The following is a 21,786-nucleotide window of genomic DNA, read 5'->3' as shown; positions in this document are numbered from 1 at the left end:
CCTACATGCTATTACTGTGATTAGATACCACCTTTATTGTGGTTATAAGAAGGAAGCTCCCCACAGTGAAGATCACTGCGCAGCCAGATAATTACAATTTAGATGTATGTTAACAAGCTTTCATTATTTTTCTAGTCAATAGATGAAGAATGGTGAGGCTTCCTTAACTTTTTAAAAATCTCAGGTTCTAAACTACCTCTGGCAAAGAAGCAGAGATGTCTCATTGTAGAGAGCAGGAGTTAACAGTAAGCCCGAATGGTAGGTCTTCTATTTTGTGGGATGTGTTGTCACAGTATGAGACCATTATAATTCCGTATTCATGAAATTATTATTCAGGAGCGTGCCAGAAAGTTTTTGACACTGATTAGAAAATTCATACCAAAAATACATCTGTTTTACTTTTTTTTTAATCATCATTATGTAGTTATAAAAGATTCAGTGGTAGAATTTTAGCATTTCATTATGTTAAGGCTCTGACAGCTGGTCTTGTTGATTGTTCTGGGTGTTTTGACCTTCCCTAGGTACTTCACCTGTGATCTGACAGAGGTGTGTATTTGTGTCAGTCTTTAAAGCTGGTAGTCATTGAATATGATTGCTTATAAAATTGGTATAGATGGGTAGACAGAAAAGGCTTTTTGTAGTTTTATGGATTTTCTTAAGAGCAGAAAAAATAGGCTTTTTTTGTAAACTTCAGTTGTTTACACTAAAGGACTGTTATCCTTATTTATCAATTCTTAAAAAAAAATAATTTCTCAGAGATACTAAAGTATTCCATTCAAAGAAATCCCAGCAGCCCAGTCTGGCTGAGGGGGGCAGGGCCCTCTGTGTGCCTGTGTCCCAGCCCCTGCTCCAGCAGCACCCAGAGCAGGGTGCCCAGGCCCATGGCCAGGCGGCTTCTGTAGAGCTGCAGGGAGGAGAGCCCACAGCCTCTGGGCAGCCTGTGTCAGTGCTCCGGCACCGCACAGCGCAGCGCTGCTCCTGGTGTGCAGGGGGAGCCCCCCGGGATACAGTCTGTGCCCACGGCCTCCTGTCCTGGCACTGGGCACCACTGGGCAGAGCTTGGCTCCCTCTTCTTTGTACCCTCTCTTTGGGTATTTACAGACTTTGATAAAATCCCTCCTGCATCTCCTCCAGGCTGAGCAGTTCCAGCTCTAAGCCTCTCCTCAAACAAGAGTTGATCCCATTCCTTCATCATCTTGATAGCTCACCATTGGATTTTTTCTGGTATCACAGAATCACAGAATTGTAGGGATTGGAAGGGACCTCTAGAGATCATCGAGTCCAACCCCCCCCTGCCAAAGCAGGCTCCCTACACCACGTCACACAGGTAGGCGTCCAGGCGGGTCTTGAATATCTCCAGAGAAGGAGACTCCACCACCTCCCTGGGCAGCCTGTTCCAGTGCTCCGTCACCCTCACTGTAAAGAAGTTCTTGCACACATTCATGCGGAACTTCCTATGCTGTAGTTTCATCCCATTACCCCTAGTTCTGTCCCCACGCACTACTGAAAAGAGACCAGCCTCACCACTAAGGCTCCCACACCTCAGGTATTTATAAACCTGAATCAAGTCCCCTCTCAGTCTTCTTTTTTCAAGGCTAAACAGACCCAGTTCCCTAAGTCTCTCCTCATAGGGGAGATGCTCCAGGCCCTTCACCATCTTAGTGGCCCTCCGCTGGACTCTTTCCAAGAGATCCCTGTCTTTTTTGTACTGGGGAGCCCAGAACTGGACACAATATTCCAGATGAGGCCTCACCAGGGCAGAGTAGAGGGGGAGGATCACCTCCTTCGACCTGCTGGACACGCTCTTTTTAATACACCCCAGTATGCCATTGGCCCATTTGGCTACAAGGGCACACTGCTGGCTCATGGTCAATCTGTCGTCCACCAGGACGCCCAGGTCCCTCTCAGCAGAGCTCCTCTTCAGCAGGTCTTCCCCCAGCCTGTACTGGTGCATGCAATTAAATATCTACTGACTAGAAAGGCACGAGGCATAGTTTCAATGAGGCTGAAGTAAAAGGTGCCTCAGCTCTGACTTCTGCTCCTGAGACTAGTCAGAGATTTTGTCCAGTGACTGGTTTTGAATCTTCTGAGTAAGTACAACATTTAGCTTAGATTTTATGATATTACAGTAAGGAAAGTACAGAAAATATGGGAAGTAATATCATTTTCTGAGGGGTTCCTGTACCACCGTATGGCTGTTAAGGTATCACCAAAAAACATGCTTTTATTCAGTGCTAAGTTTTAAGAAATGCCCAAACTGAATATTTTTCCTTTTTTCCCTTGGGAGCTAAATATAGCATGTATTTAAAATACACTGTATAGTTTGTATTGGCTAAAATCAGCTGCTCTGCTTCTTACTGTCTTTTTAGGTCTAAAAGAACCATCTTTTTTGAAGGGGCACAAATAAGGTACGTTTGTTTCTGTGGGCATCTGTTATAAAACACAACAGCTCCAGAGAGGTTTTCTATTTCTTATTTAGCAGCAGTGAAAATTGCAATTATTCTATTAACTTGGCTTGCCACTATGGCAAAGAGAAATTCTTTGGACTGCATAGAGGAAATGTTTGTTTTCATAGGCTGCTCCTTACATATGTTGCTTCACTTATAATTAAATATGAATATTTACTAATAAAGTGGAATATTTTTGAAGTTCACTTAAACTGGTTTTTAAGATCCAATATATAGGCATAGGCAACCTGTCTTGTGTTTTGTATAATGCCACTCATTATACAAAACTAATAGATAGAGTAGCAAATCAATAGAATATCGCCGTGCACGTCAGATGAACATTATGGCTGTAAATTCTTCATCAGGAAGAACCTGTAGGGGGAAAAAGGAAACAAAAAGCTAGATCAAAAGCGATGTGGGGAATTAATGTGGAGAAGATGAAAGGGAAGGAAGCGAACAATAGAGTTGATGTAAGTGGAGGATTAAGTAAAGCAAGAGCAATCATTTTTTATGGGACAGATGAAAAGAAATTGAGAATAATTGTTACAGGAGGTGCAAGTAGTAGCAAGTTGAAAATGGCATGTATTTAACGTCTGTATGAAAACTAAGGCTTGTTCATGATTTGTGCTGTCATTCATTTCCAAGAAGTAGCTTTCTAATAGCTCTTGCAGTATCATGTGCTGTTCTGACAATGACATTCACAAAAGCCTATTGGATTCTTTCACAAGAAATGATAAATGCCGTGCTAGTATCATTCAACATTGTTCAGCTCCAGATAACAATTTTATTTTAAATATGTGAAGCCAGCCGAATCCTCCATTCAGGGTTCTGCTGACTCTTGTATGTGCAACACTGGGTTAAGTAGTTTGTTTAACGAACTGCTAGCTCATTATTTGCTGAAGCAAACATCTTTATCCCTGCCACTTGGGAAAGACAGTTGGGGAAGGCCTGAAGGGACAACACTGTTGCCTTTTATAGGCATTTATCACATAGCTAATAGAAGAAGCCCAGGTGAAGGAGGCAGTGGTTCATACAGGTTATTCACTGATTCAGAATTCTTCCTGATTCATCATAATTTTTCCTCTCAGTTCTCTTTCATTGCTTATCATAGAATTACTCAGGTTGGAAAAGACCTTGAAGATCATCAAGTCCAACTGCAGCCTAACCATAGTACCCTAACTCTAAAAACTCTCTGCTAAATCATATCCCTGAGCACCACATCCAAATGGCTCTTAAACACATCCAGGGATGGCGATTCAACCACCTCCCTGGGGAGCCTATTCCAGTAAATATCAGTTATACTGTATATATAATATATCCAGTTATATCAGTCAAGAGCCAATATAATAGCACCTTTTGGAAATTTTCAGCTCAATGTTGCTATTCTTGCCTGTCCTCTGTTTGCCAAAGTCTAGCTGAAAGTCAAAGCATTGGACAAGGTAGTGTCTTGGAGGTCATTTTAGACAGGAAGCAACTGTGCTGGTGTGGTATTAGGTAGGCCTGTTGCTAATCATTTGAACGCTGACCCTTTCAACTTTTTGCTATTTTGTGTAACAGTATATTCAAGCCCCCCTTCTGTCCTTGCTGCTCTTTCTGTACTGTCCTCATTTGTCACCTTCTTTTGAATAATGAGGCCTTGAATTATTTATAAACAATTATACAAGGGTTTTTTTTTTTAATAGTCATCTCTCTTCCGCTTAGAATATGTTTGATTTTTAATGCATGAATTTAGCTTCATTACACCCCCGTTTATACAGGCACTGTGATTTCCCTGCTCTGAGATTTTATCCCTTGCTCTTCTTAAGTGGAGTTATACAAGCTGTTTTGACTCTTTCTTGAATGTCAAACTCAATTTTTGTTTGCTCTTGCTTATTGTTTTTTGTTTTTTTTTTTTTTAAATTTACCTTTATTATTATTATTCCTCTATTTTTTTCTCATTTGATTTCCTTTGAAAGTACTTACCCTTTAAAACACTTCATTTTCCATTCCACATGAACTTGTCCTTGGATTACGTTTTTTGTTGACATTCTTGCATTGATGTCCTGTTGACATAATTGCAAAGTCCCTTAAAATCTCTAAATATAATGAGGGATGTCTTACCCATTTTTGTTTTGGTTTTGCTTTGGCTTCGCTTTGTTTCATTTACCATCTCCTACATTTCCCATGTGAATTGTATTAATGCTCTGGATTTCAGATGCAGGCTGCTTAAAGCCTTATTTCTCCAAAGAACACCTTGTGTTGTTACGTTTTCTCCCATTTCCTGAATACAGTCTTGTACAGAGAAACATCTTTAATGTGCCCTATTGCCTTGGACCTTCCAGTCTGTGTGGCACTTATAACGGCTTTGTGTTACAGTGTTAAAGTTAAGTTTTGCTTCTTAGTAAGGGAGAATGAATTTCATACTTTGAAGAAATTTAGAAGATAGGCTGGTTGCTTCCCTGTAGCACATAGAATCATAGAATTACCCAAGTTGGAAAAGACCTTGAAGATCATCAAGGCCAACCGCAGCCTAAACCATAGTACCCTAACTCTAACAACCTTCTGATAAATCATATCCTTGAGCACCACATCCATACGGCTCTTAAACACAGCCCCAGAGTTAAGCTCCAGTTGTTTTTGCACCCTAAATATATACTGTTTTTGTAGTCTCTGGTCAAGTGGTGTGGACTGGCTTATTGCTTTGAGAGCAAGGATCCCCCTTGCAAAGGGGGAACGTTTTAAATAGGATAGTAGATACTTATGCAGTGAGTGTATGAGGGTCTCTATCTGCCGCATAGCATGATTTTCCAGTGCATGTGAGATGGAGTCTGGCCAGGGTTATTGGGGTCAGGAATTGGACCTTTGTTTGAAGTGCTAGGGAAAGTAGGAAAATGTTCCTGTCTCTTGGGACTACTAGGGCTTTGAAGCATTATGATCCATAGTTAAACTTCCCACATTTTCTCATCTTTGGAATTCCACTTATGTTTAGTGGCTGCACTGCAGAATATGAAATGATATCTCTCAGACTGTGTTTTGTCTTTCAGAGTTTTAGAAAAATATCATAGAAAAATTAAGGCAGTAATTACAAACAAGAAATATTAGTAGAGTTCCTGAAAGGTCCGAAAATGTATTAATAAAAAGATTCGTGATATTTTTTTATGAAAAATAAGCATTTTGCCACAAAGCCTTAAAAAATAAGTACACACTTCCCTCTTCATATTTAAAAGATTAAGTCAATACATGGTAATATCAAAATGTCTTTCTCTTTGCTGCCTGAGACATGGATAACATTATTGTTTTGTATTCTTTGTGCATTTTCTTCTAAATAGGTATCTCCAGAATTACTCATTTTTGCAGTAAATATTAGGTTTAAAGAGTGACAATTGTGTCTTTTATTTGTAACAGTCCAAAACCTTTTCAATCCTTGTTGACAGCTGTTAAAAAAGTAGGTATTTTTTATTTGCCGTGAGTCTGAATATTTATAGACAATTAAAATACAAAGGTTGTTCGGCAGGTGCTGACTGCAATTTTGTAGTTACAGTATTGTAATCACTTCATGAGGTTTCTCTGGTGAGGAAATTGTTTGTTTAATGCTAGAGGATGTCAGTGATTTGTCTCTAATGCCAAATCATTTCAGGGTGTGCACTTCACTTTTTCCCCTACGTTTACGTAGATTGGAAAATTGAATGTTCCAAACAACTTGTGGAACAGTTTCCATATCAACTTTTATGTGCTAAAAATGTAATTAGGATTGTTCAACCCAACACATAAAATAGAAGTAGAATGCAACGTATATGGCCTTTCTGAAGAAAATATTGAGCTATTCTGTTAGCACAGTGAATTTGAATTTACCCTGGTAAAAGTCAGTAGCAAACCCCTGACACCTATTTGAATGTGAGCAGCTGAAACTATGGGAAAATAGAGAATTCTAAGAGATATCTATTCACCAACATACTTTTCTGCCTTTTCAGTGAATTCATGGCTATCAATTTAACATAAACAGTTTGATCCCATTAACTGGTAGGGTAAACAGCATTAGATGTAAACATCTGTTTTACATTGCTATACCATTTGTTCAGCTTATGGAAATGCTGCAAAACTTTTTTTAGTGTTTCCTCTTCTGTGTAATTGACTTAGAACTCTTCTGATACCTCAGCTTCTCCCTACTGCTTCAGCTTTTCCTTTCCTTTATATGGCTTGTGCACAGGCAAGCGTTCCTCCCTTTTCTGTTTATTGCTGATACCTGTGGAGCCATGTCATTCTTATTTCCTTTTCAGGACCTATTTTAATAGCTAGAGGAAGGGCTCTCCAGTAGATATGCCTTCTATTACTTCTGGTAATTCCTTACAGTTCTTTTTTTTCCCCCTGCAAGTTGACTAGTGAGTGTGATAAAACTGTGCATTCCCGTCTTGATAATGGCCAGACATGCCCAAGAGAGATGATTCAAGTACTTATTTGGGAAGCAGGCATTGACAGAAGGGATGTAGTAAGCATCTGATGATGTTACTTTTGACTAGATTTGAAAGTAATCAAATACTCTGATTTTAAAGTTATTAAACTTGGAAATAAACAGAACAATGGAAGTAGGTTTAAAGATTTGTTATTGGATCTAGCCTCCTCTTCCCTAGTCCTTATTCTTACTTCAGAAATCAAAGTTGCTTTTTTGTCTGCTGGCTGTAAGTAAGAAAATATTTAAATAAGAAACCAAATAGCTAATCTATCTGTTATCTCACTTTTTCCACAATGTGGTGAATTAATATGCCCCATTGGAAGCTGGAGTGAAGGGAATGCATTGGATTGCATATGGTATAAAACAGATTTGGATATAGAAGCAATTGCATATTGTCTTGAAGCACGTAATAATTTGGAGAAGATATGTAGCAGCAGCAGATATTTTGCATGTAAAGCTTTTAGTTTAAGTGGTGAATAACCTTGTGCTGGGGATATCCTAAACACTACTGCTGACCTTTGTCCTGTTGTGACAGCTGAGAGCAGCAGGTTGGAACTGCTGGATGAAATCCATACCGAGTTGCCCATTGTACTTTCTTCTTGTCACTACACAATGTCAAATCAAAGACACTTGTTTCATTATTGCTTATTCTAACCCTTTACTAGTCCAAAGAAAAGATAGCCTTGCGGCTGTGGTAGTAGGATGGAAATCGGTGGCAAAATATATCCAGTCTATGTAACAAAAATAAGGAGCAGTACAACTTCCAAATGCAATATAGAATGCGTTTCTTTCTAATTGGCTATTTTGGAGCCTGTTGATTTTATTGGATTTCTCTATCAAGTTGTGAATGAAGTAGAATACCCTTGTTCAGTTGATGGACATAGTTCTTATGATTTCAAATACTCTTCAGGTTGCTGTGGTATGCTTCATTTAGACCAGACCTGAAAGTCTATCTTTCCTCAGTCTAAAAAGGAGATAGAAAACAAACGAGTAGGAATTGATATTTTTTGATGCTGAGGATGTGTGTGCAGGTCTGCCTGTCTCTTATAACTTGCTGTTGTTTAAGAGATCTTCCTAATATATATTCTATGATGTTACCTTTTCTTACTTGTGTACCTCTGAACTGGAAGAAAAATGGAAACTGCAGCAGAAAGTCATTTAGGAACCAGGCTCGATTAGTGATTTCAGTATGTAGGTATCACTTATGAGTCCAAAGCTGCTAAAACAGCATTGTCTACTTGTAAATATTTATTTTACTGATGTAATTTTCACTCCCAACATAGTGCTTTTTATTACCCATGTTCTGCCATAGGTTTCAATGCTAGACCTTTTGAAGAAAGTAAAGGAGAATATTCCTAGCACATTATCCTATTGATCAAGGAAAACTGAATTGCATTGCAACCTCGAAAGAGCCCAATGTGCACAGGAAAGTAGCAGTACTGTTTGAACCACTTGCACCATTTTCTGTCCATCTCAGAGCAATTCTTATGATGGAGCTAGGGCAATTGTCATAGAATGACTGGAATAAGCAAAGCAAGTCTTTCTTCTCTTCTTCTTTGGACCTATGGCAACAAATGCATATATTCCCCAAACCAGATTTGGGGAATTTTTGTACCTGAAATTTAAATGATTTCCTAACAGCTGATGTAGTTTATTGCTGTATTTTTAACTTTTTATTTTATTTTATTTTGTTTTCTGTTTTTTTTTTTTTTTCTTCCCCTTAAATTTAGTAAATTTAGTAGGCTTGGGCAGGATCCAAATAGGAGACATCATCTTAGCAAGGACTCTGCGAAGAGAACTGAAGTAGTGAAGCAAAGTATTTGCCATAGTGGAGTGTTTTTGCTGTGTACAGTGCTAGGTCTTACAGAGAGGATATCTTCCCTGGTGAAGGGTAGAAGAAAGCATTTGCTGATTAGAAGTGATGAAGGCGGTTGCTTCTCTAATTTTGTTTTGTTTGATTCTGTTGTTGTTAATCGGAGAAGCTGATACCTGTTGTGTGCTCTTCTCCTTGTCTCTAGGCTGACATGCCTTTACTTCTAAAGTGAGATAAACCAAAGCAGCTAATGGTAATTTGCATCTGTATGTGCTACTTTAAAGCAAAGAGAGATAATTTGAATGCATGCACGTGCTTGCTTTATTCTAGTGGTTATGGGCTATTTGCTATTCTTGTGATTATGGACTGCACCTTCTATGAATGTGCTTAATACTTTGAAATTTTGAAAGAAATGATGGCACCCCACACGATGTCAAAATGTGCATTTGAAATGAAAGCCCAGCAATTCAGATTTCTGGTCTTGTTCATAGCAGGTAAAAGACTGCCTTGATGACACTTAGAGCAAATGAGTTTCTCTCCTGCAGTCATGCACTGAATAAATTGCTTGATCTAGTTTGGCACAAAAGGACATGATCTATAAATAGTTAACAGAGCTTCTTTCAGGACGAGTGATCTGTAGACTGGAACTCTCTCTTGGGGTCTTTTTTAAAAGTAAGTGCTGATATGAACAAAAGAAAAGTTTGTTTTAAAAAAAAGAGACCTTTTTAATGAGGTTGAAACTCATGTATTTTAACTTCCTTTTGAAAGCATCTGGACAACCACTTCAAAAGTGAAAATAACTAAACTGATCAGTCCCTGTTAATATGATGTGAATATATTTTTGTCAACAAATACGAGATACAGTGGAATCTAAAGCAGACACTTAGTTTGATTTAAAGGTTCTGCTGTCATAAAGGCATCAATGAGTTCAGCTTTTATTTGAAAGACACTATTTCCAGGCTTAAAGCAGCTGTCTCTTCGTGCTACTTTACATGGCAAGTGATTTAATAACAGCAGTCATGGGTAAGCTTGACACAACTGATGACATCTTGGCTTCATTCTTCACCAGTGAGGTCTTCTAGACCTCTGTGATTTATTGAAAGACTTCAGGGAGGAGAACAACTGGCAGTAGATGCAGAATAAGCCAGTTACTGAGGGATTTGAGCTCATGGCAGTCCATGTGGCTGGACAAACTGAGAGAGCTGATGGATGTAATGCCAAGTCTTCAATGTCTTTGAAAGGGCATGGACATTGTGGAAGGTATCTCATGACTGGGGAAAAGCAAATGTTGTGCCAATCTTTAGAAAAGGCCAAAAGCAAACCCCAGAGAACTGCAACTCGTTCAGCCTTATGTTAGTCCCTGGAAAGATCATGAAGTAAGTCCTGTTGAAGCACATTTTGGGGCATACCAAGAAGGTGGTAAGGAATTAAAGTGTAAGGAATTGTAAGCATTAATTTACCAAGAGTTAATCAACCTGACAGCCTTGGTGAATTGACTGGATTTGTGGACTAGCGGAGAGCAGCAAATGTTGTTTGACTTGATTTTAGCCAGTCTTTTGACACCATCTTTGCACAACAAGATGGGTGGAAAGCCAGTTGAGTGGTCAGGCTCACTGGATCATTGTTAATGGATTTTACTGTCCTCAGAGGTTTTCAGATATTGGAGCACTGCTGGGATCTATCTTGATATCATTCCCATTCTACAGTTTTATCACTGATCTGGAGGAGGTAATGGAAGTGCATGGTCATAAATGTTAGAGGTAACATAAAATGTTTGGAACTGCTCGATACAGTCAAGGGCAGTGCTGCCACCCAGTGGGACCTAGGCAGGCAAGAGGAATGGGCTAATAGGAACTTTGTGTAATCTATTAGCAAAGTCACTGTCTTTCTTGTGTACATAGTATCTAAATGTGATCTTATGCATATTGAGTAGAGGGAAATAATCACTTCTGTCTACCAACAGAGCAGGGCACTGCTAGACATTTTCATCTTCAGGGCATGCTGCTGCCTTATTTAAGTCCAGCTCTCACGTCTGCCCAGGTCTCCTGGTCCTTTTTAACAGAGCTGTTCCCCAGCCAGTCAAATCACAGCCTGTATCATTTCAAGAGATTTCTCCTTACCACGTTGTGGACATAATAACTTGTCTTAGATTTCTCAAACCTCCCATTTGCTCATTCCTCTGGCTGCTGTAGACTTTGTGGATGACAGTGGTGCCCTACGGTGTTGACTGTATCAACTATTTGTCAAAGCTGCACTCCATTTCTTCCAAGTTGTGATCCTGAAGGAAGTTAAATGCTGTATGGGTAATCAATCAGATCCTTTCCCACTAGCAAATATAGCCTAAGGAATGGGGGGAAGAATATATATATATAAGAAGGAAGAGAGGGCTCTCCATTGGTGATGGCCAGTAGCGGGTCCCTTTTGAATTAGCTGGAGCTGGCTCTGCTTTAACATAGGACAGTGCTGGGCTCTGCTCACAGAGGCCACCTTTGCAGTCCTTCTGCCACATAAATACATACAGTGCTTCTAGTAGGCATCATCAGTCAGGACACTAGGCCAGAAACTAGGCCAAAAGCATCAAGTTAGAGTTAAATTAAACATTGTTCTGGGAGATGGGTTTTAAGTTAGTCAGACTCAAGGCTGACATGAAGATCTACAGGCATAATGCAGGTCTGCATCAGGCAGGAAACAACTGCTTGAGCTGCCCTCCAGTCTCCTGGAAAACCACCTTCATTTCCAGGAGAAAAGAAGTGACATGTGCCAGATGTATGTGAGACTCTGCATTAGTGAATTAACAGGGCTATAACACTCAGGCTTGTGCTGCCTCCTCTAATTGCCTGACACACATATGGAATGCCAAATGATGTTATTTAAAGGAAACGGAACCCAGTTTATGCTTTGCAGCTCTTTGCACTATTGGTGAGGTGTTATGCCGAATATCAGGAACTCAGACAACAAGAACTGAAGGGGCTGCTACTGGTTCAGGTGCACAGCAGTGAAATTCTGCAAGTTGTGATAGCAGAGTAAGCTGTGTGACTTTTCTATGGTTGTGTATTACCATTCTTTTTTTCTGAGGCCTCGCATACAGAGACTTTTGAATTTAAAACAACTGTAGAGGAGGACTGTGGCTGCTTTTGTCTTCTTTGCCCTTACACAGGCACAAACAATACTATTAAATATATATGTATAAATCTTCACTACCGCCATGCCACATTTAGTCATTATTAGCAGATGAAAGCAGCTGCATGAGAGCATGTAGCTCTATGTTCTGAGAAGACAGCTGCAGCTTAGTGAGGCATTCATTAGTTCAGATAATACTTTTCCTTCCTTCTTTTTCCTTCTGACTCTATTCTTTCTTGAATGAGGAAAACATAGATGAGGCAATATGTTGTCTGCTTGTTTTCCTAGAGTGTCATTTTCTTTAGACTTGCTGTAGGCTTTAACTTAAGCATCTGTTCTTTTAGGGTGATTTCCACCAGAAATTCTTTCATACTAATTTAATCTGGAATCAATGATGTCTAGACTCGTATAGACCCTTGTAAGGGATTTTAAGCAAATCATTTACTGCTGTGACACACTTTCACTTTTGTTTTTTTGTACAGTGGTAAAAGAGATAATTCTTAAATTGAGTTTGCCGTGGAGATATTGAGTTATATCTTGTCACTGAACACCCTTCAATAAGATTGTAGATAATCCTGCAGTGCAAAAAGCATGGTGTACAGCTGAACCTTTTTGGTGGCCTGGTCTGGTATGCTTTTATAGCATCTCTCCTCCTCCCTTGTAGAAACGTGGCAAATGATATTTTCAGGCCCAGTTCCAGTGCAGACGGGCTTTCTTTGTTACAGTGATGGTAACAGATAGCTTTTTTAGTAATTGCCTTAACAGAGTTCAATTGCTAATCAAAGGTTGTTGAGACAGAGCACCAGGTTTGCTTTTCTCCAGACTTTTTCAGATCACTGTTCCCAATAAAGTCAGTATTTGCTGATTCAGGTTTGCTGGGAATGAGTGAGCTGGATCCACTGGTGCGTTCCAGCTGCTTTTCTGTGCTCTGGCAATGCAAACCAGCTGCAGGTCTGGTTTAACTCAAGTCAGGTTTATGGCTGTTTTGCATCACTGGAGCAGTGTAAAGTACTTGAAGCATGCCAGCTAATCTGGCCTGTTGCTGAACCATTGTAAATGACTTGTTTTTCTTCGTGTTCTGGGCATGTAACTTTATTTTTAGCTAAAGCCTCCAGGAATTGAGTAGATTGTATCACTCTAAGTCAGATTTTATGCTCTGAACTAAAGTCTATAAAATTAGAGGATTTTTAAGATAGGTTCTTTTTCCTTAACTGAAAAAAAAATAAAAATTATTGAATTACATATTGCTCCTTTGCACTTGGCTGCTATGGATTTCTTTTAAGCCACGCTAAGATTGCAGATGCCTTTTCTCATTGTACGATGAAATAATGATTAGTCTGAGATCTAAAAGAGTAGGCTTTTTAAGTTTTATTTCACGAAACCTGGGCTCAGTTTTATTCCAGATGCAGTAATTTCATTGTAGTCTGCTGAGAATGTATGCAGTATTTGTGTCGTTATCAACATCGTCTGCAATTTAGTGAATGCAAATATTGTGAGATTTTGAGAGAAGAGGGATATCAGCCAACCATATTTTTTCTTCTGTTTATAGTAAATCTTCTAAATGAAATCTTATTTACCAACATCTGGTAGCATGATGACATTCAAAACAAGCCGTAAACATTAATCAGCAATTATGTTTTTCCATGTACAGCAATGTTTTTTTTATAATCCAGCTCTTTTTCTGAGGCATGTGTGGTGTTGAATGAGTTATGTGCATACTATTCAGTGGAAGAATAAGGGAAGTGTTATTACACCTTTTCTGTGATACACAAGTGTGCCTGTACTTCCTCCAGAACTCAGGAATTTTTACACAGAAATGTTCATGTATAAAGATCATGTTGGAGTTTGTGGTTTTTTTTGGAGGGCGGGGATAATTGCTACCTGTATAATCGTATCGGTATTCAAGTCAGAAATTGCTTTCCTCTGATCAGCTGTATATTGAAAGAAGAAATGACAGAATTTGCAAAGTTCTTCTAGACTTTTGAGGCAAAACACCAAAGAATTAATTACTGCCTCATATTAATTAAGATAACAATGCAAAACCCTTCATTAGAAGCATAGGAGAAGTTCTTCCCTTGGTCCTTGGAGAGAATATTATATGCAAGCCCTGTTGTGTGGGTTGCAAGGTGTCACTGGAATTTATATGCATTACTTGTCTAATTGCAGTAAATGTAGCATGTCCAGATAGGTTTAAAAGTTGGATGGCTGTTTGTTACTTGCTGGAAATCACTTGAAACCTTGCTACTTGGAGGCAGCTGTTCACAGGTCCTTCACCTCTCCCCAGAGATAGTTAGAAGACTCTGTTGTTGGACCCTGTCTTTTATGGCAGAAGCAGTAAACATGACAGGTTGTTTGGGAGCCATCTGTTTTAAAATGGTTGCTGCTTTGTATGCAGTAATGAACTTGAGATCAGTTTTCTGTCTGTCTTCATAGTAACAGCCTTGTTTGGTGTCACAACAGGTGGAAGTTGATGGGATGAAACTAAACGTGACCGGCGAGTGGAACCTGGCTTCGCCCTTGTTGTCTGTCACCATCGATGGGACTCAGAGGACTGTACAGGTAAATTTACCAGCACCTTTATCTGTGGAACTGAACTAACTTTCTGATACTTGCCTCTAGATGCAAAATATTGATACATGGTGTCTAAACTTTCCGTATCGTAAAAATTATGCTATGCTGTGTGAATAATGGAGTCTTTGAGTTTTGAATGTGTTCAGACCTTCAGTGAAATGAGCTTCTTTTAGAGTTCCTCACTTGGAGTTTCGAACATCTTCCATCTAATTGAAAGTTGCTTAAATTTAGAAATTTACTCCAGTTTCCTAATATCTCTTTCCTGGGTGGCAGGAATTACTGTTCACAAAAAGGTGGGGGATGGCAGTAGAAGGGTTCCCTTCTCATCTTGGGATCATGGTTTTTTTTTTCCACTTTTCAGCCCTTGCAGATTGAATGTCATGGGACAGTGCATCTTCCACGTGACATGCTTTTATGATAAGCCTTTATTTAATATTATTTGTTCCACAATTTAGGAAAAATGCAGAAAGCATCCAAAACCTGTATGGTTTGAACAAAAAGGAAAATCTGAAGATCATAACGTAGCCATACATTCTTTCCTTCTGACCACTAATGCATTTGGGAACAACTTCGCACAAAAGGATGTGCTTTTAACTGCCTTGTAGATTTGGGGAGGATAATGCCAATGAAAACTTATGTATTGTTGAGGAATCATTTATTCATTAAGTCTGTTGATCCTGGAAATAATGAAAGGGGAAAACAATGAAACAAAAAACAACCTTCTGGAATCATATTTTTTTGCATAGTGTTGCCTGTTTTATATACATGAATTGGTACTACAGAGGTGAGATTTCTGGTACTTGCATTTGTTTTCGTTTTCAGCCCTTGCAAACTGTCCAAATGGAAATGTTACTTTTTCTGTGACTGAGTTTGAAAGACTCTTATATTGAAAAAAATGTTGTATCTTTCAAGGACTGCGCTTAGTGAGAGGGGCTGTGTACCAGATGATCTCCAGAGGTCCCTTCCAACCCCTATGTTTCTGTGATTCTGTGAGAGTGAAATTTTCACTACAAGCAAATTTCTTGGTTGATGACTGTCAACTTCAAGGCTTGTGTTGTGTATGTCTATAAAAAAGAAAATGTATTATATGGTATATTTTTTGTATCTTAATGCTCGTCCATTCTGCTGCTGTTTTACAAAGTAAATTCCTGATAATTAAGAGGAAATTGTACCAGTATTTAAACATAAAATCTGTTTAGGAGAAAAATCTATTTAAAATGGATGCCTATATACAGAAGGCTCTGCTGCAAACTGAGTATCATAGAATCACCTAGGTTGGCCTACGTTGAAAAGGACCACAATGCTCATCTAGTTTCAACCCCCCTGCTATGTGCAGGGCCACTAACCACCAGACCAGGCTGCCCAGAGCCACATCCAGCCTGGCCTTGAATGCCTCCAGGGATGGGGCATCCACAGCCTCCTTGGGCAACCTGTTCCAGTGTGTCACCACCCTCTGTATGGCTAATAATAGTTAAGAACAGTTGACTAGAAGTGTAATATTTGAATGAGCGTGTAGAATTAGTTTCAGAATTAATGATGGTGAGATCTGAATAAGCTGTAACAGTGTTACTTGTTACCAAGTATGACCAAATTGTATGAAATTCAGCAGGGCTGGCCATAACAACATGCAGTGAACTAGCTGCATGTATTTATCCAACAGAATGTGTAATAAGCACATATTTTGTATCTTTCTCAATTTTATAATGTAAGCCTTTGCTTTTACTAATGAATCTTGGTAGCTGAAGAGTTATTAATCTTTTATCATATGTATGTAAAATTATGGGAACCTTAAGCCTGAACTCTGGTATCTGCTCACTGGAATCTAAATTGGTTTTTTGGTTAGATATTTCTCTAGACTTGCCCTGCCGCAAGAACCAAATTAGACAAGTGTATTCCTGTAGGTCAGTTTGCCTCCGAAAGCAATTGACCCTTGAGTCTTCAAGTATCTTCTTTCAGCAAGACTTAGCCCTAGAGCCATTTAAGCAACAAATATGGATTAATCAAATAATTCCAGCTGTGCTTTATTAATTTTCAGTCAGTCTAATTTTTCTTCATAGTTGGTTTCATTCTTCTACATTTGTTCAACCAAGTACAGTTTTTATGAACATTGTATTTCTTTGAAAGATTTATTTATGCACCTTCGGCTCGTTCCTGTAGTCTGGCCCCAATCCAGCAAAGTACTTAAGCGTAGAAGCAGGAAACAAATAATTTTAAAATGTTTTGGTTTAAAATGTATTTATGTAAATTATAGTCTAGACATTCAAATTGTTGCATATCTGTTGCACGTTTAAAAATAAGTAATTAAACATGCTCCTGTATTTCCACTCTTCCGCTAAAGGCTCAGCATCCATTAAAGCAGAGCAAAGCGCTAACAGTGAAATGTAAGAAAACCGGTGACTTCAAAATGCAGATTTTCTAAGGCTGTTTCTAGACTCAGAGATCTGAGAATAAATCTGAGAGCCTAAGAAGTTTGTGCCCTGCTTGCAGCCTGTCCGGGGCATATCAGGCCACAAGTAGGATGTGTGGCAGCCCCTGCTTGTGCTTTGGTTTCCTTTGCAAGGAAGCCCATCTGCGTGTCACAGATGGGCACTGCGGAGTGCCTGGCCTGCTCCCCAGACAATAGAGGGACCAAAAACCAGGGTACGTTTTCTTACATGTTAAGGGCTCTCAAACCTTTGCAATGATTTGGATTACTGTGAAACCATAGGATGCTATAGAAGATGATGAAATGATGATGAAAACTTTGGATCACTGGAGCAAGAGGTACAGTCTCCAGGGACAGATGCCATAGCATTTCTTCAAGCGTGCAGATTCCATCACTGTTTTTTGTTGTTGTTACTTACAGTAATTCCATAGCTGATCTCAGCGTGTCATAATTTCTTCTACTTTTGACCACAACATCTCTCATTTGAGATGGCTGAATTAAATACACTGTAAAGGGTAAAATTTTGCACACCAAGGAAATTAAATTTTGTGTGTAGAAACAGTTTGCTGAAATATTTCCTCTTCTACAAGAATAGGACTCTTCAACCCAGAGAAGTCTCTGAGGTGACCTGAAAGCGGCCTTTAAGAATCTAAAGTGGGACTGTAAGAAGTAAAGGGTCAGACTCTTTAGCAAGTTCTGCTGCGATAGGACAAGGGGACATGGAGAGATTTAGATTGGATATAAGGAAAAAAGTTTTTTACAGTGGGGGTGATGAGGCGCTGGAACAGGTTGCCCAGAGAGGTGGTGGAAACTCCCTCCCTGGAGACACTCAAGGTCAGGCTGGATGGGGCTCTGAGCAACCTGATCTAGCTGTGGGTGTCCCTGATCATTTCATGGAGGGTGAACCCTTTGTGTGTCCCTTCCAACTGAAATGGTTCTGTGTTTCTATGTGGTTACAGTGTCTTCCTGAGGATTCAGATTTGAAGAGATTGGTTGTTATTTGATTTTAAATGCACATCTCAAGTCTATTCAAATGTGTGGTATCAATTCAAGCAGTGCGTAGAGAACAAATGAACACTGATTCTGTGATGGAAGAGCTGAAAAGAGGGCACTGAATTGTGGAAAATAACAGAAACTGGAGGGGAAATTAGTGTTTCATATTGATATCCTGGAAAGCAACAATGGCTGGAGGTCAGAGAGCTGGCATATTTGGAGATAGCCAGATCTGTTGTATCCTTCAACCTTGCGAAAGTAAGCTGTATATGAGGGAGTCCTGTGCCTGTAGAAGAAATTGTGTATACTAGATTTCCCTCCTTGTGGAGGGGATGGAAGAAGGGAAGAGAATAATCTGGTTTTCCTCACATCTCATTTTATTCCCTCATGTAAGCAAGAACCTCATGGAACCTCCAGATAAAACAATGAATCCAAGAAGTCAGGAGGCGTACTTTAACCTAGCTACAAGTCCTCTATTTGACAGCATGCTACAGTCAGGTTGCAAGTAGCTGCCTCCTGCGCAGGCAGATCAGATTGCTTGGGAAAAAAGTGCAGGTGGGAGGTCCTCAAACTCACTTTGCTTTGGCACTGCTTGTATTTGAGCAAGTTCTCAAAAGCCAACCCAGCAACCATTCAAATTCTCAGCCTCCTCTATGACTAAATTTTACAACTCCTTAGTGCTGTTTTATAGTCCCTTTGAGATTATTCTGTTTCATTCTCTGCTTTTACTGTTCCCATCATCAAACCCTCAACCTATATGCCATCTACGTGCAGACAGGTCTCTGTAGCAAGAGGGTTCTGTGCCAAAATAAATTCCTTGTCACCTTCTCTTGCTACCACTTGTCCCTCTACCATGTATGTTATACACACCCTGCCAACCCCAGGCACATTGTTGGCTCTCACTGGGTTCTAATGAGGCCTCACACCCTTTAATGGGAACTCAGTCATTCTACCTGGAGCCTGGGAAGCTCCTGATGAGTTTGGGCAGTTTCAGCGATGCAGAATTATGATAGCAGTGGCAATGACTTTCTTTCATGTTTTTTTGGTTTTAGCAGTTTGGTCTATGCTGAGCTGAGATTCAGAGACATAAATAAAGCTCTGTTAGGCAAAGACCTGGCAGCTCAATATTACTTCTATATTAGCCTTTCTTTGAGCAGGGAACTTGACTACCTGATTTCCAGAGGTCACTTCCAGCCTAACTGTTGTGTGACTGTGTTGGACATCTCAAACTCTGTCATGAAAAGGTCTTTATCAGTCACAGCAAGGTATAATTAAGTGTAGTGGAGTTACTAAGCAAGAACGTGATCCTGTAGAACTGAAATCATCACTCAGGCTTCAAGTGCTTTGTAAATGAAATAGATGAAGCTTTGTCATTGGAATTTTCTCTACTTGCAGTATTATGGAGAATACAGTATTGCTACTGATTTATTATTGTTTTTTTTTTTTCCATTTAATTTATTTATTGCATCAACAATTCCAGCAAGAGAAGAATATTCTACATCCTGAGATATGACAAACGTGAAGCATTTCTCTAACACAATGTTTCTTTTGATTTTTTTTGTTTTGTTTTGTTTGTAATAACAAGAAACCAAAAATGCTGTAGGTTATGAAAGTCTTTGTTCCTGGGAAATGTCTGACATTCTGGGAAGTGTCTGATAGGAGAACAAAGCCTTTGCCCACGTATTCATTTCCTTCAGCCTGGTGGGGACTTTCTCAAGTGTGTATGTATATATATAAAATTATATATATATAAATATATAAATAATATATATAAAATATATATTATTTAAATATATATATTTAAATCCATCTATCTATGTATACGTTTTGTACTGTTTTGAGATCTCAGATGCAATCTATGACAATGATATGTAATGTGGGCTTCTGGTTGGAAGTATCATTACTTGGGCAGTAATGATATGCACCGAGGTAAGTTTAGGTTGGACGTTAGGAAACACTTCTTTACAGAAAGGGTAGTTAAACACTGGAATAGGCTCCCCAGGGAGGTGGTTGAGTCACCATCCCTGGATGTGTTTAAGAGCCATTTGGATGTGGTGCTCAGGGATATGATTTAGCAGAGGGTTGTTAGGGTACTATGGTTAGGCTGCGGTTGGACTTGATGATCTTCAAGGTCTTTTCCTACCTGGGTAATTCTATGATTCTGTGATAACTCTGAAGATGGTTTTGGAAAGCTTTACCAAACAGTGTACATGAAGATTTCGCCTTATTTCATTTTTAGTGCTGTGCAATTACTGCACAGATTCCACTGCTGCCCTTTACCTATCAGATATCCCAGGTAAAAGGTGGATACAAAACTTCTGGCATACAGTGTAGTATGCCTTGCTGTGTTTCAGAGTTTTAATAATAATAATGATAATAATAAGATACTAATATCTGTCCATTGGAGTACTATTATTGTTGTTAATTTTTTCTCTGTGTTTTCAAAAAGAGAACTATAGATTTTGGCAAGTTACTTATTCAGCCTTATTGTTGTCTGATGATTTGCTGTGGCAGTGTCACAGAATCACAGAATTGTAGGGATTGGAAGGCACCTCTGGAGATCACCTAGTCCGACCCACTGCTAAAGCAGGTTCTTTGCTTTCCTCCTAACTCCTGTATTGGAAGGCATAATGAGAAGTTGATCCCTGTCCATACTTCCCATATTCTCCCTCAGTTGCTGCTTTCTAGTGCTGCAGAGCTGTTTGTTGCAGAGAAGCCTGTCTTTGCCATCATGTGGTGCCCTCAGAACATTTCCCATTTCTGTTGTACCCTTTTCTAGCTGTGGGGACCAGAACTCTGCAGTGAAAGCATGGGCAAAGCATAGACTTATACTGTAATTTAGTGGTGTTCACTGATGTGTTACCCATTCTCATTATTAATTTTCAATGTTTCCTGTGGCTTTTTGGATCAAAACCAAACATGAAAGTGACTATTCTATTCAATTATCTGTTACTCCAAAATACTGCTTCTGGTTAGAAAGGACTGAAGGAGGGAGGAGGAGGAGAACAGAGAACATTGAAGACAGGAGAAAAAAGGTAAACTTGTGGCAATGATGTCTTGCCAGGGAACTTTGAAGCTGTGTAGCATGCCAGAGCACAGTTATTGATGTTCTTGTATCACCTGTGGCAAGTAATGTATATGGTGGAGGTGGATGCTTCCCAAAGGATGAAGGAGCATAGAGAAATTACAGTTAGAAAGAGTTCTGGAATTTGACCAGTACACATGGTTTAATGTTCATCTCCTAGGTGTTTCTGAAGAATGTGAATGATCTGCTTTAAATAATTACTAGGTCATTGATCCTGCTGGGTTTGTGAAAAATTCTGTGCAGGAAAGTTAGTAATTGTACCACTTCATCCTTTATTTCCAGGAATTGTAGAGAAAGAGAAGAGTTGTAAGAGCTAACCATTATGGTTCTTCTTGCTGCGATTATCAATAATGTATATGAAAACAAATATTACTATTATGACTTGATTGGCACTGGTATTTACCAACATTGTTAAAATTACTACTTTATAGAATGATCCCTGAACATACACATAGCCAATGTGACAGCAGTGTGGCCAGCTCCTGAGTCATGAAGCTTTTAAAAAGGTTGAGTAACAATTACTATCATACCAGTGTACTTCTGTTAAAGTCTGCTTTAAAAAGCAAATCAGTTTAACTCAGGGCTGACTCAACTCTTGTCCATGGTTTGAATGGAGAGAGTGTAAAGAGAAGGGGAAAATGCAAGGAAGTAAATGATCACAACATTACAGATTATTGTGGCCTTCTATTTTTTATCTTTTTAATTGAGAAGCTGAGGTAAAAAGCACATACCACCACCCTTAACAGTTCTTTCATGAAAATGATTTTGTTTTCATCCAGGAAGGAAATGAGTCAACTGCTATGCCCTGTAAACCCCTCTGGGACTAATTGTCCACTTGTCAGAGACAGGTCTCCTGCAATAAAGCTGTATCTACAAACAGCATAGTTCTCCCTTTCTTTAATC

General features: G+C 39.2%; 1 protein-coding gene across 3 annotated transcripts in view; it reads left to right on the top strand.

Moving 5' to 3' along the window:
• PCCA (propionyl-CoA carboxylase subunit alpha) overlaps positions 1–21,786 on the top strand; it is a 251,157-nt gene that overhangs the window by 171,581 nt on the left and 57,790 nt on the right. For all 3 annotated transcript variants that reach the window (XM_015851501.1, XM_032442017.1, XM_032442016.1), the window contains exon 20: positions 14,270–14,368. In XM_015851501.1, coding sequence (XP_015706987.1) covers positions 14,270–14,368 — 99 coding nt within the window. The remainder of the gene's footprint in view (positions 1–14,269; positions 14,369–21,786) is intronic.

The sequence above is a fragment of the Coturnix japonica genome, chromosome 1 (genome assembly GCF_001577835.2).
Source record: "Coturnix japonica isolate 7356 chromosome 1, Coturnix japonica 2.1, whole genome shotgun sequence".
Taxonomy (NCBI): Eukaryota; Metazoa; Chordata; class Aves; order Galliformes; family Phasianidae; genus Coturnix; species Coturnix japonica.
The sequence above is the reverse complement of the archived record's forward strand: the minus strand, read 5'-3'. Positions and strand labels throughout refer to the sequence as shown.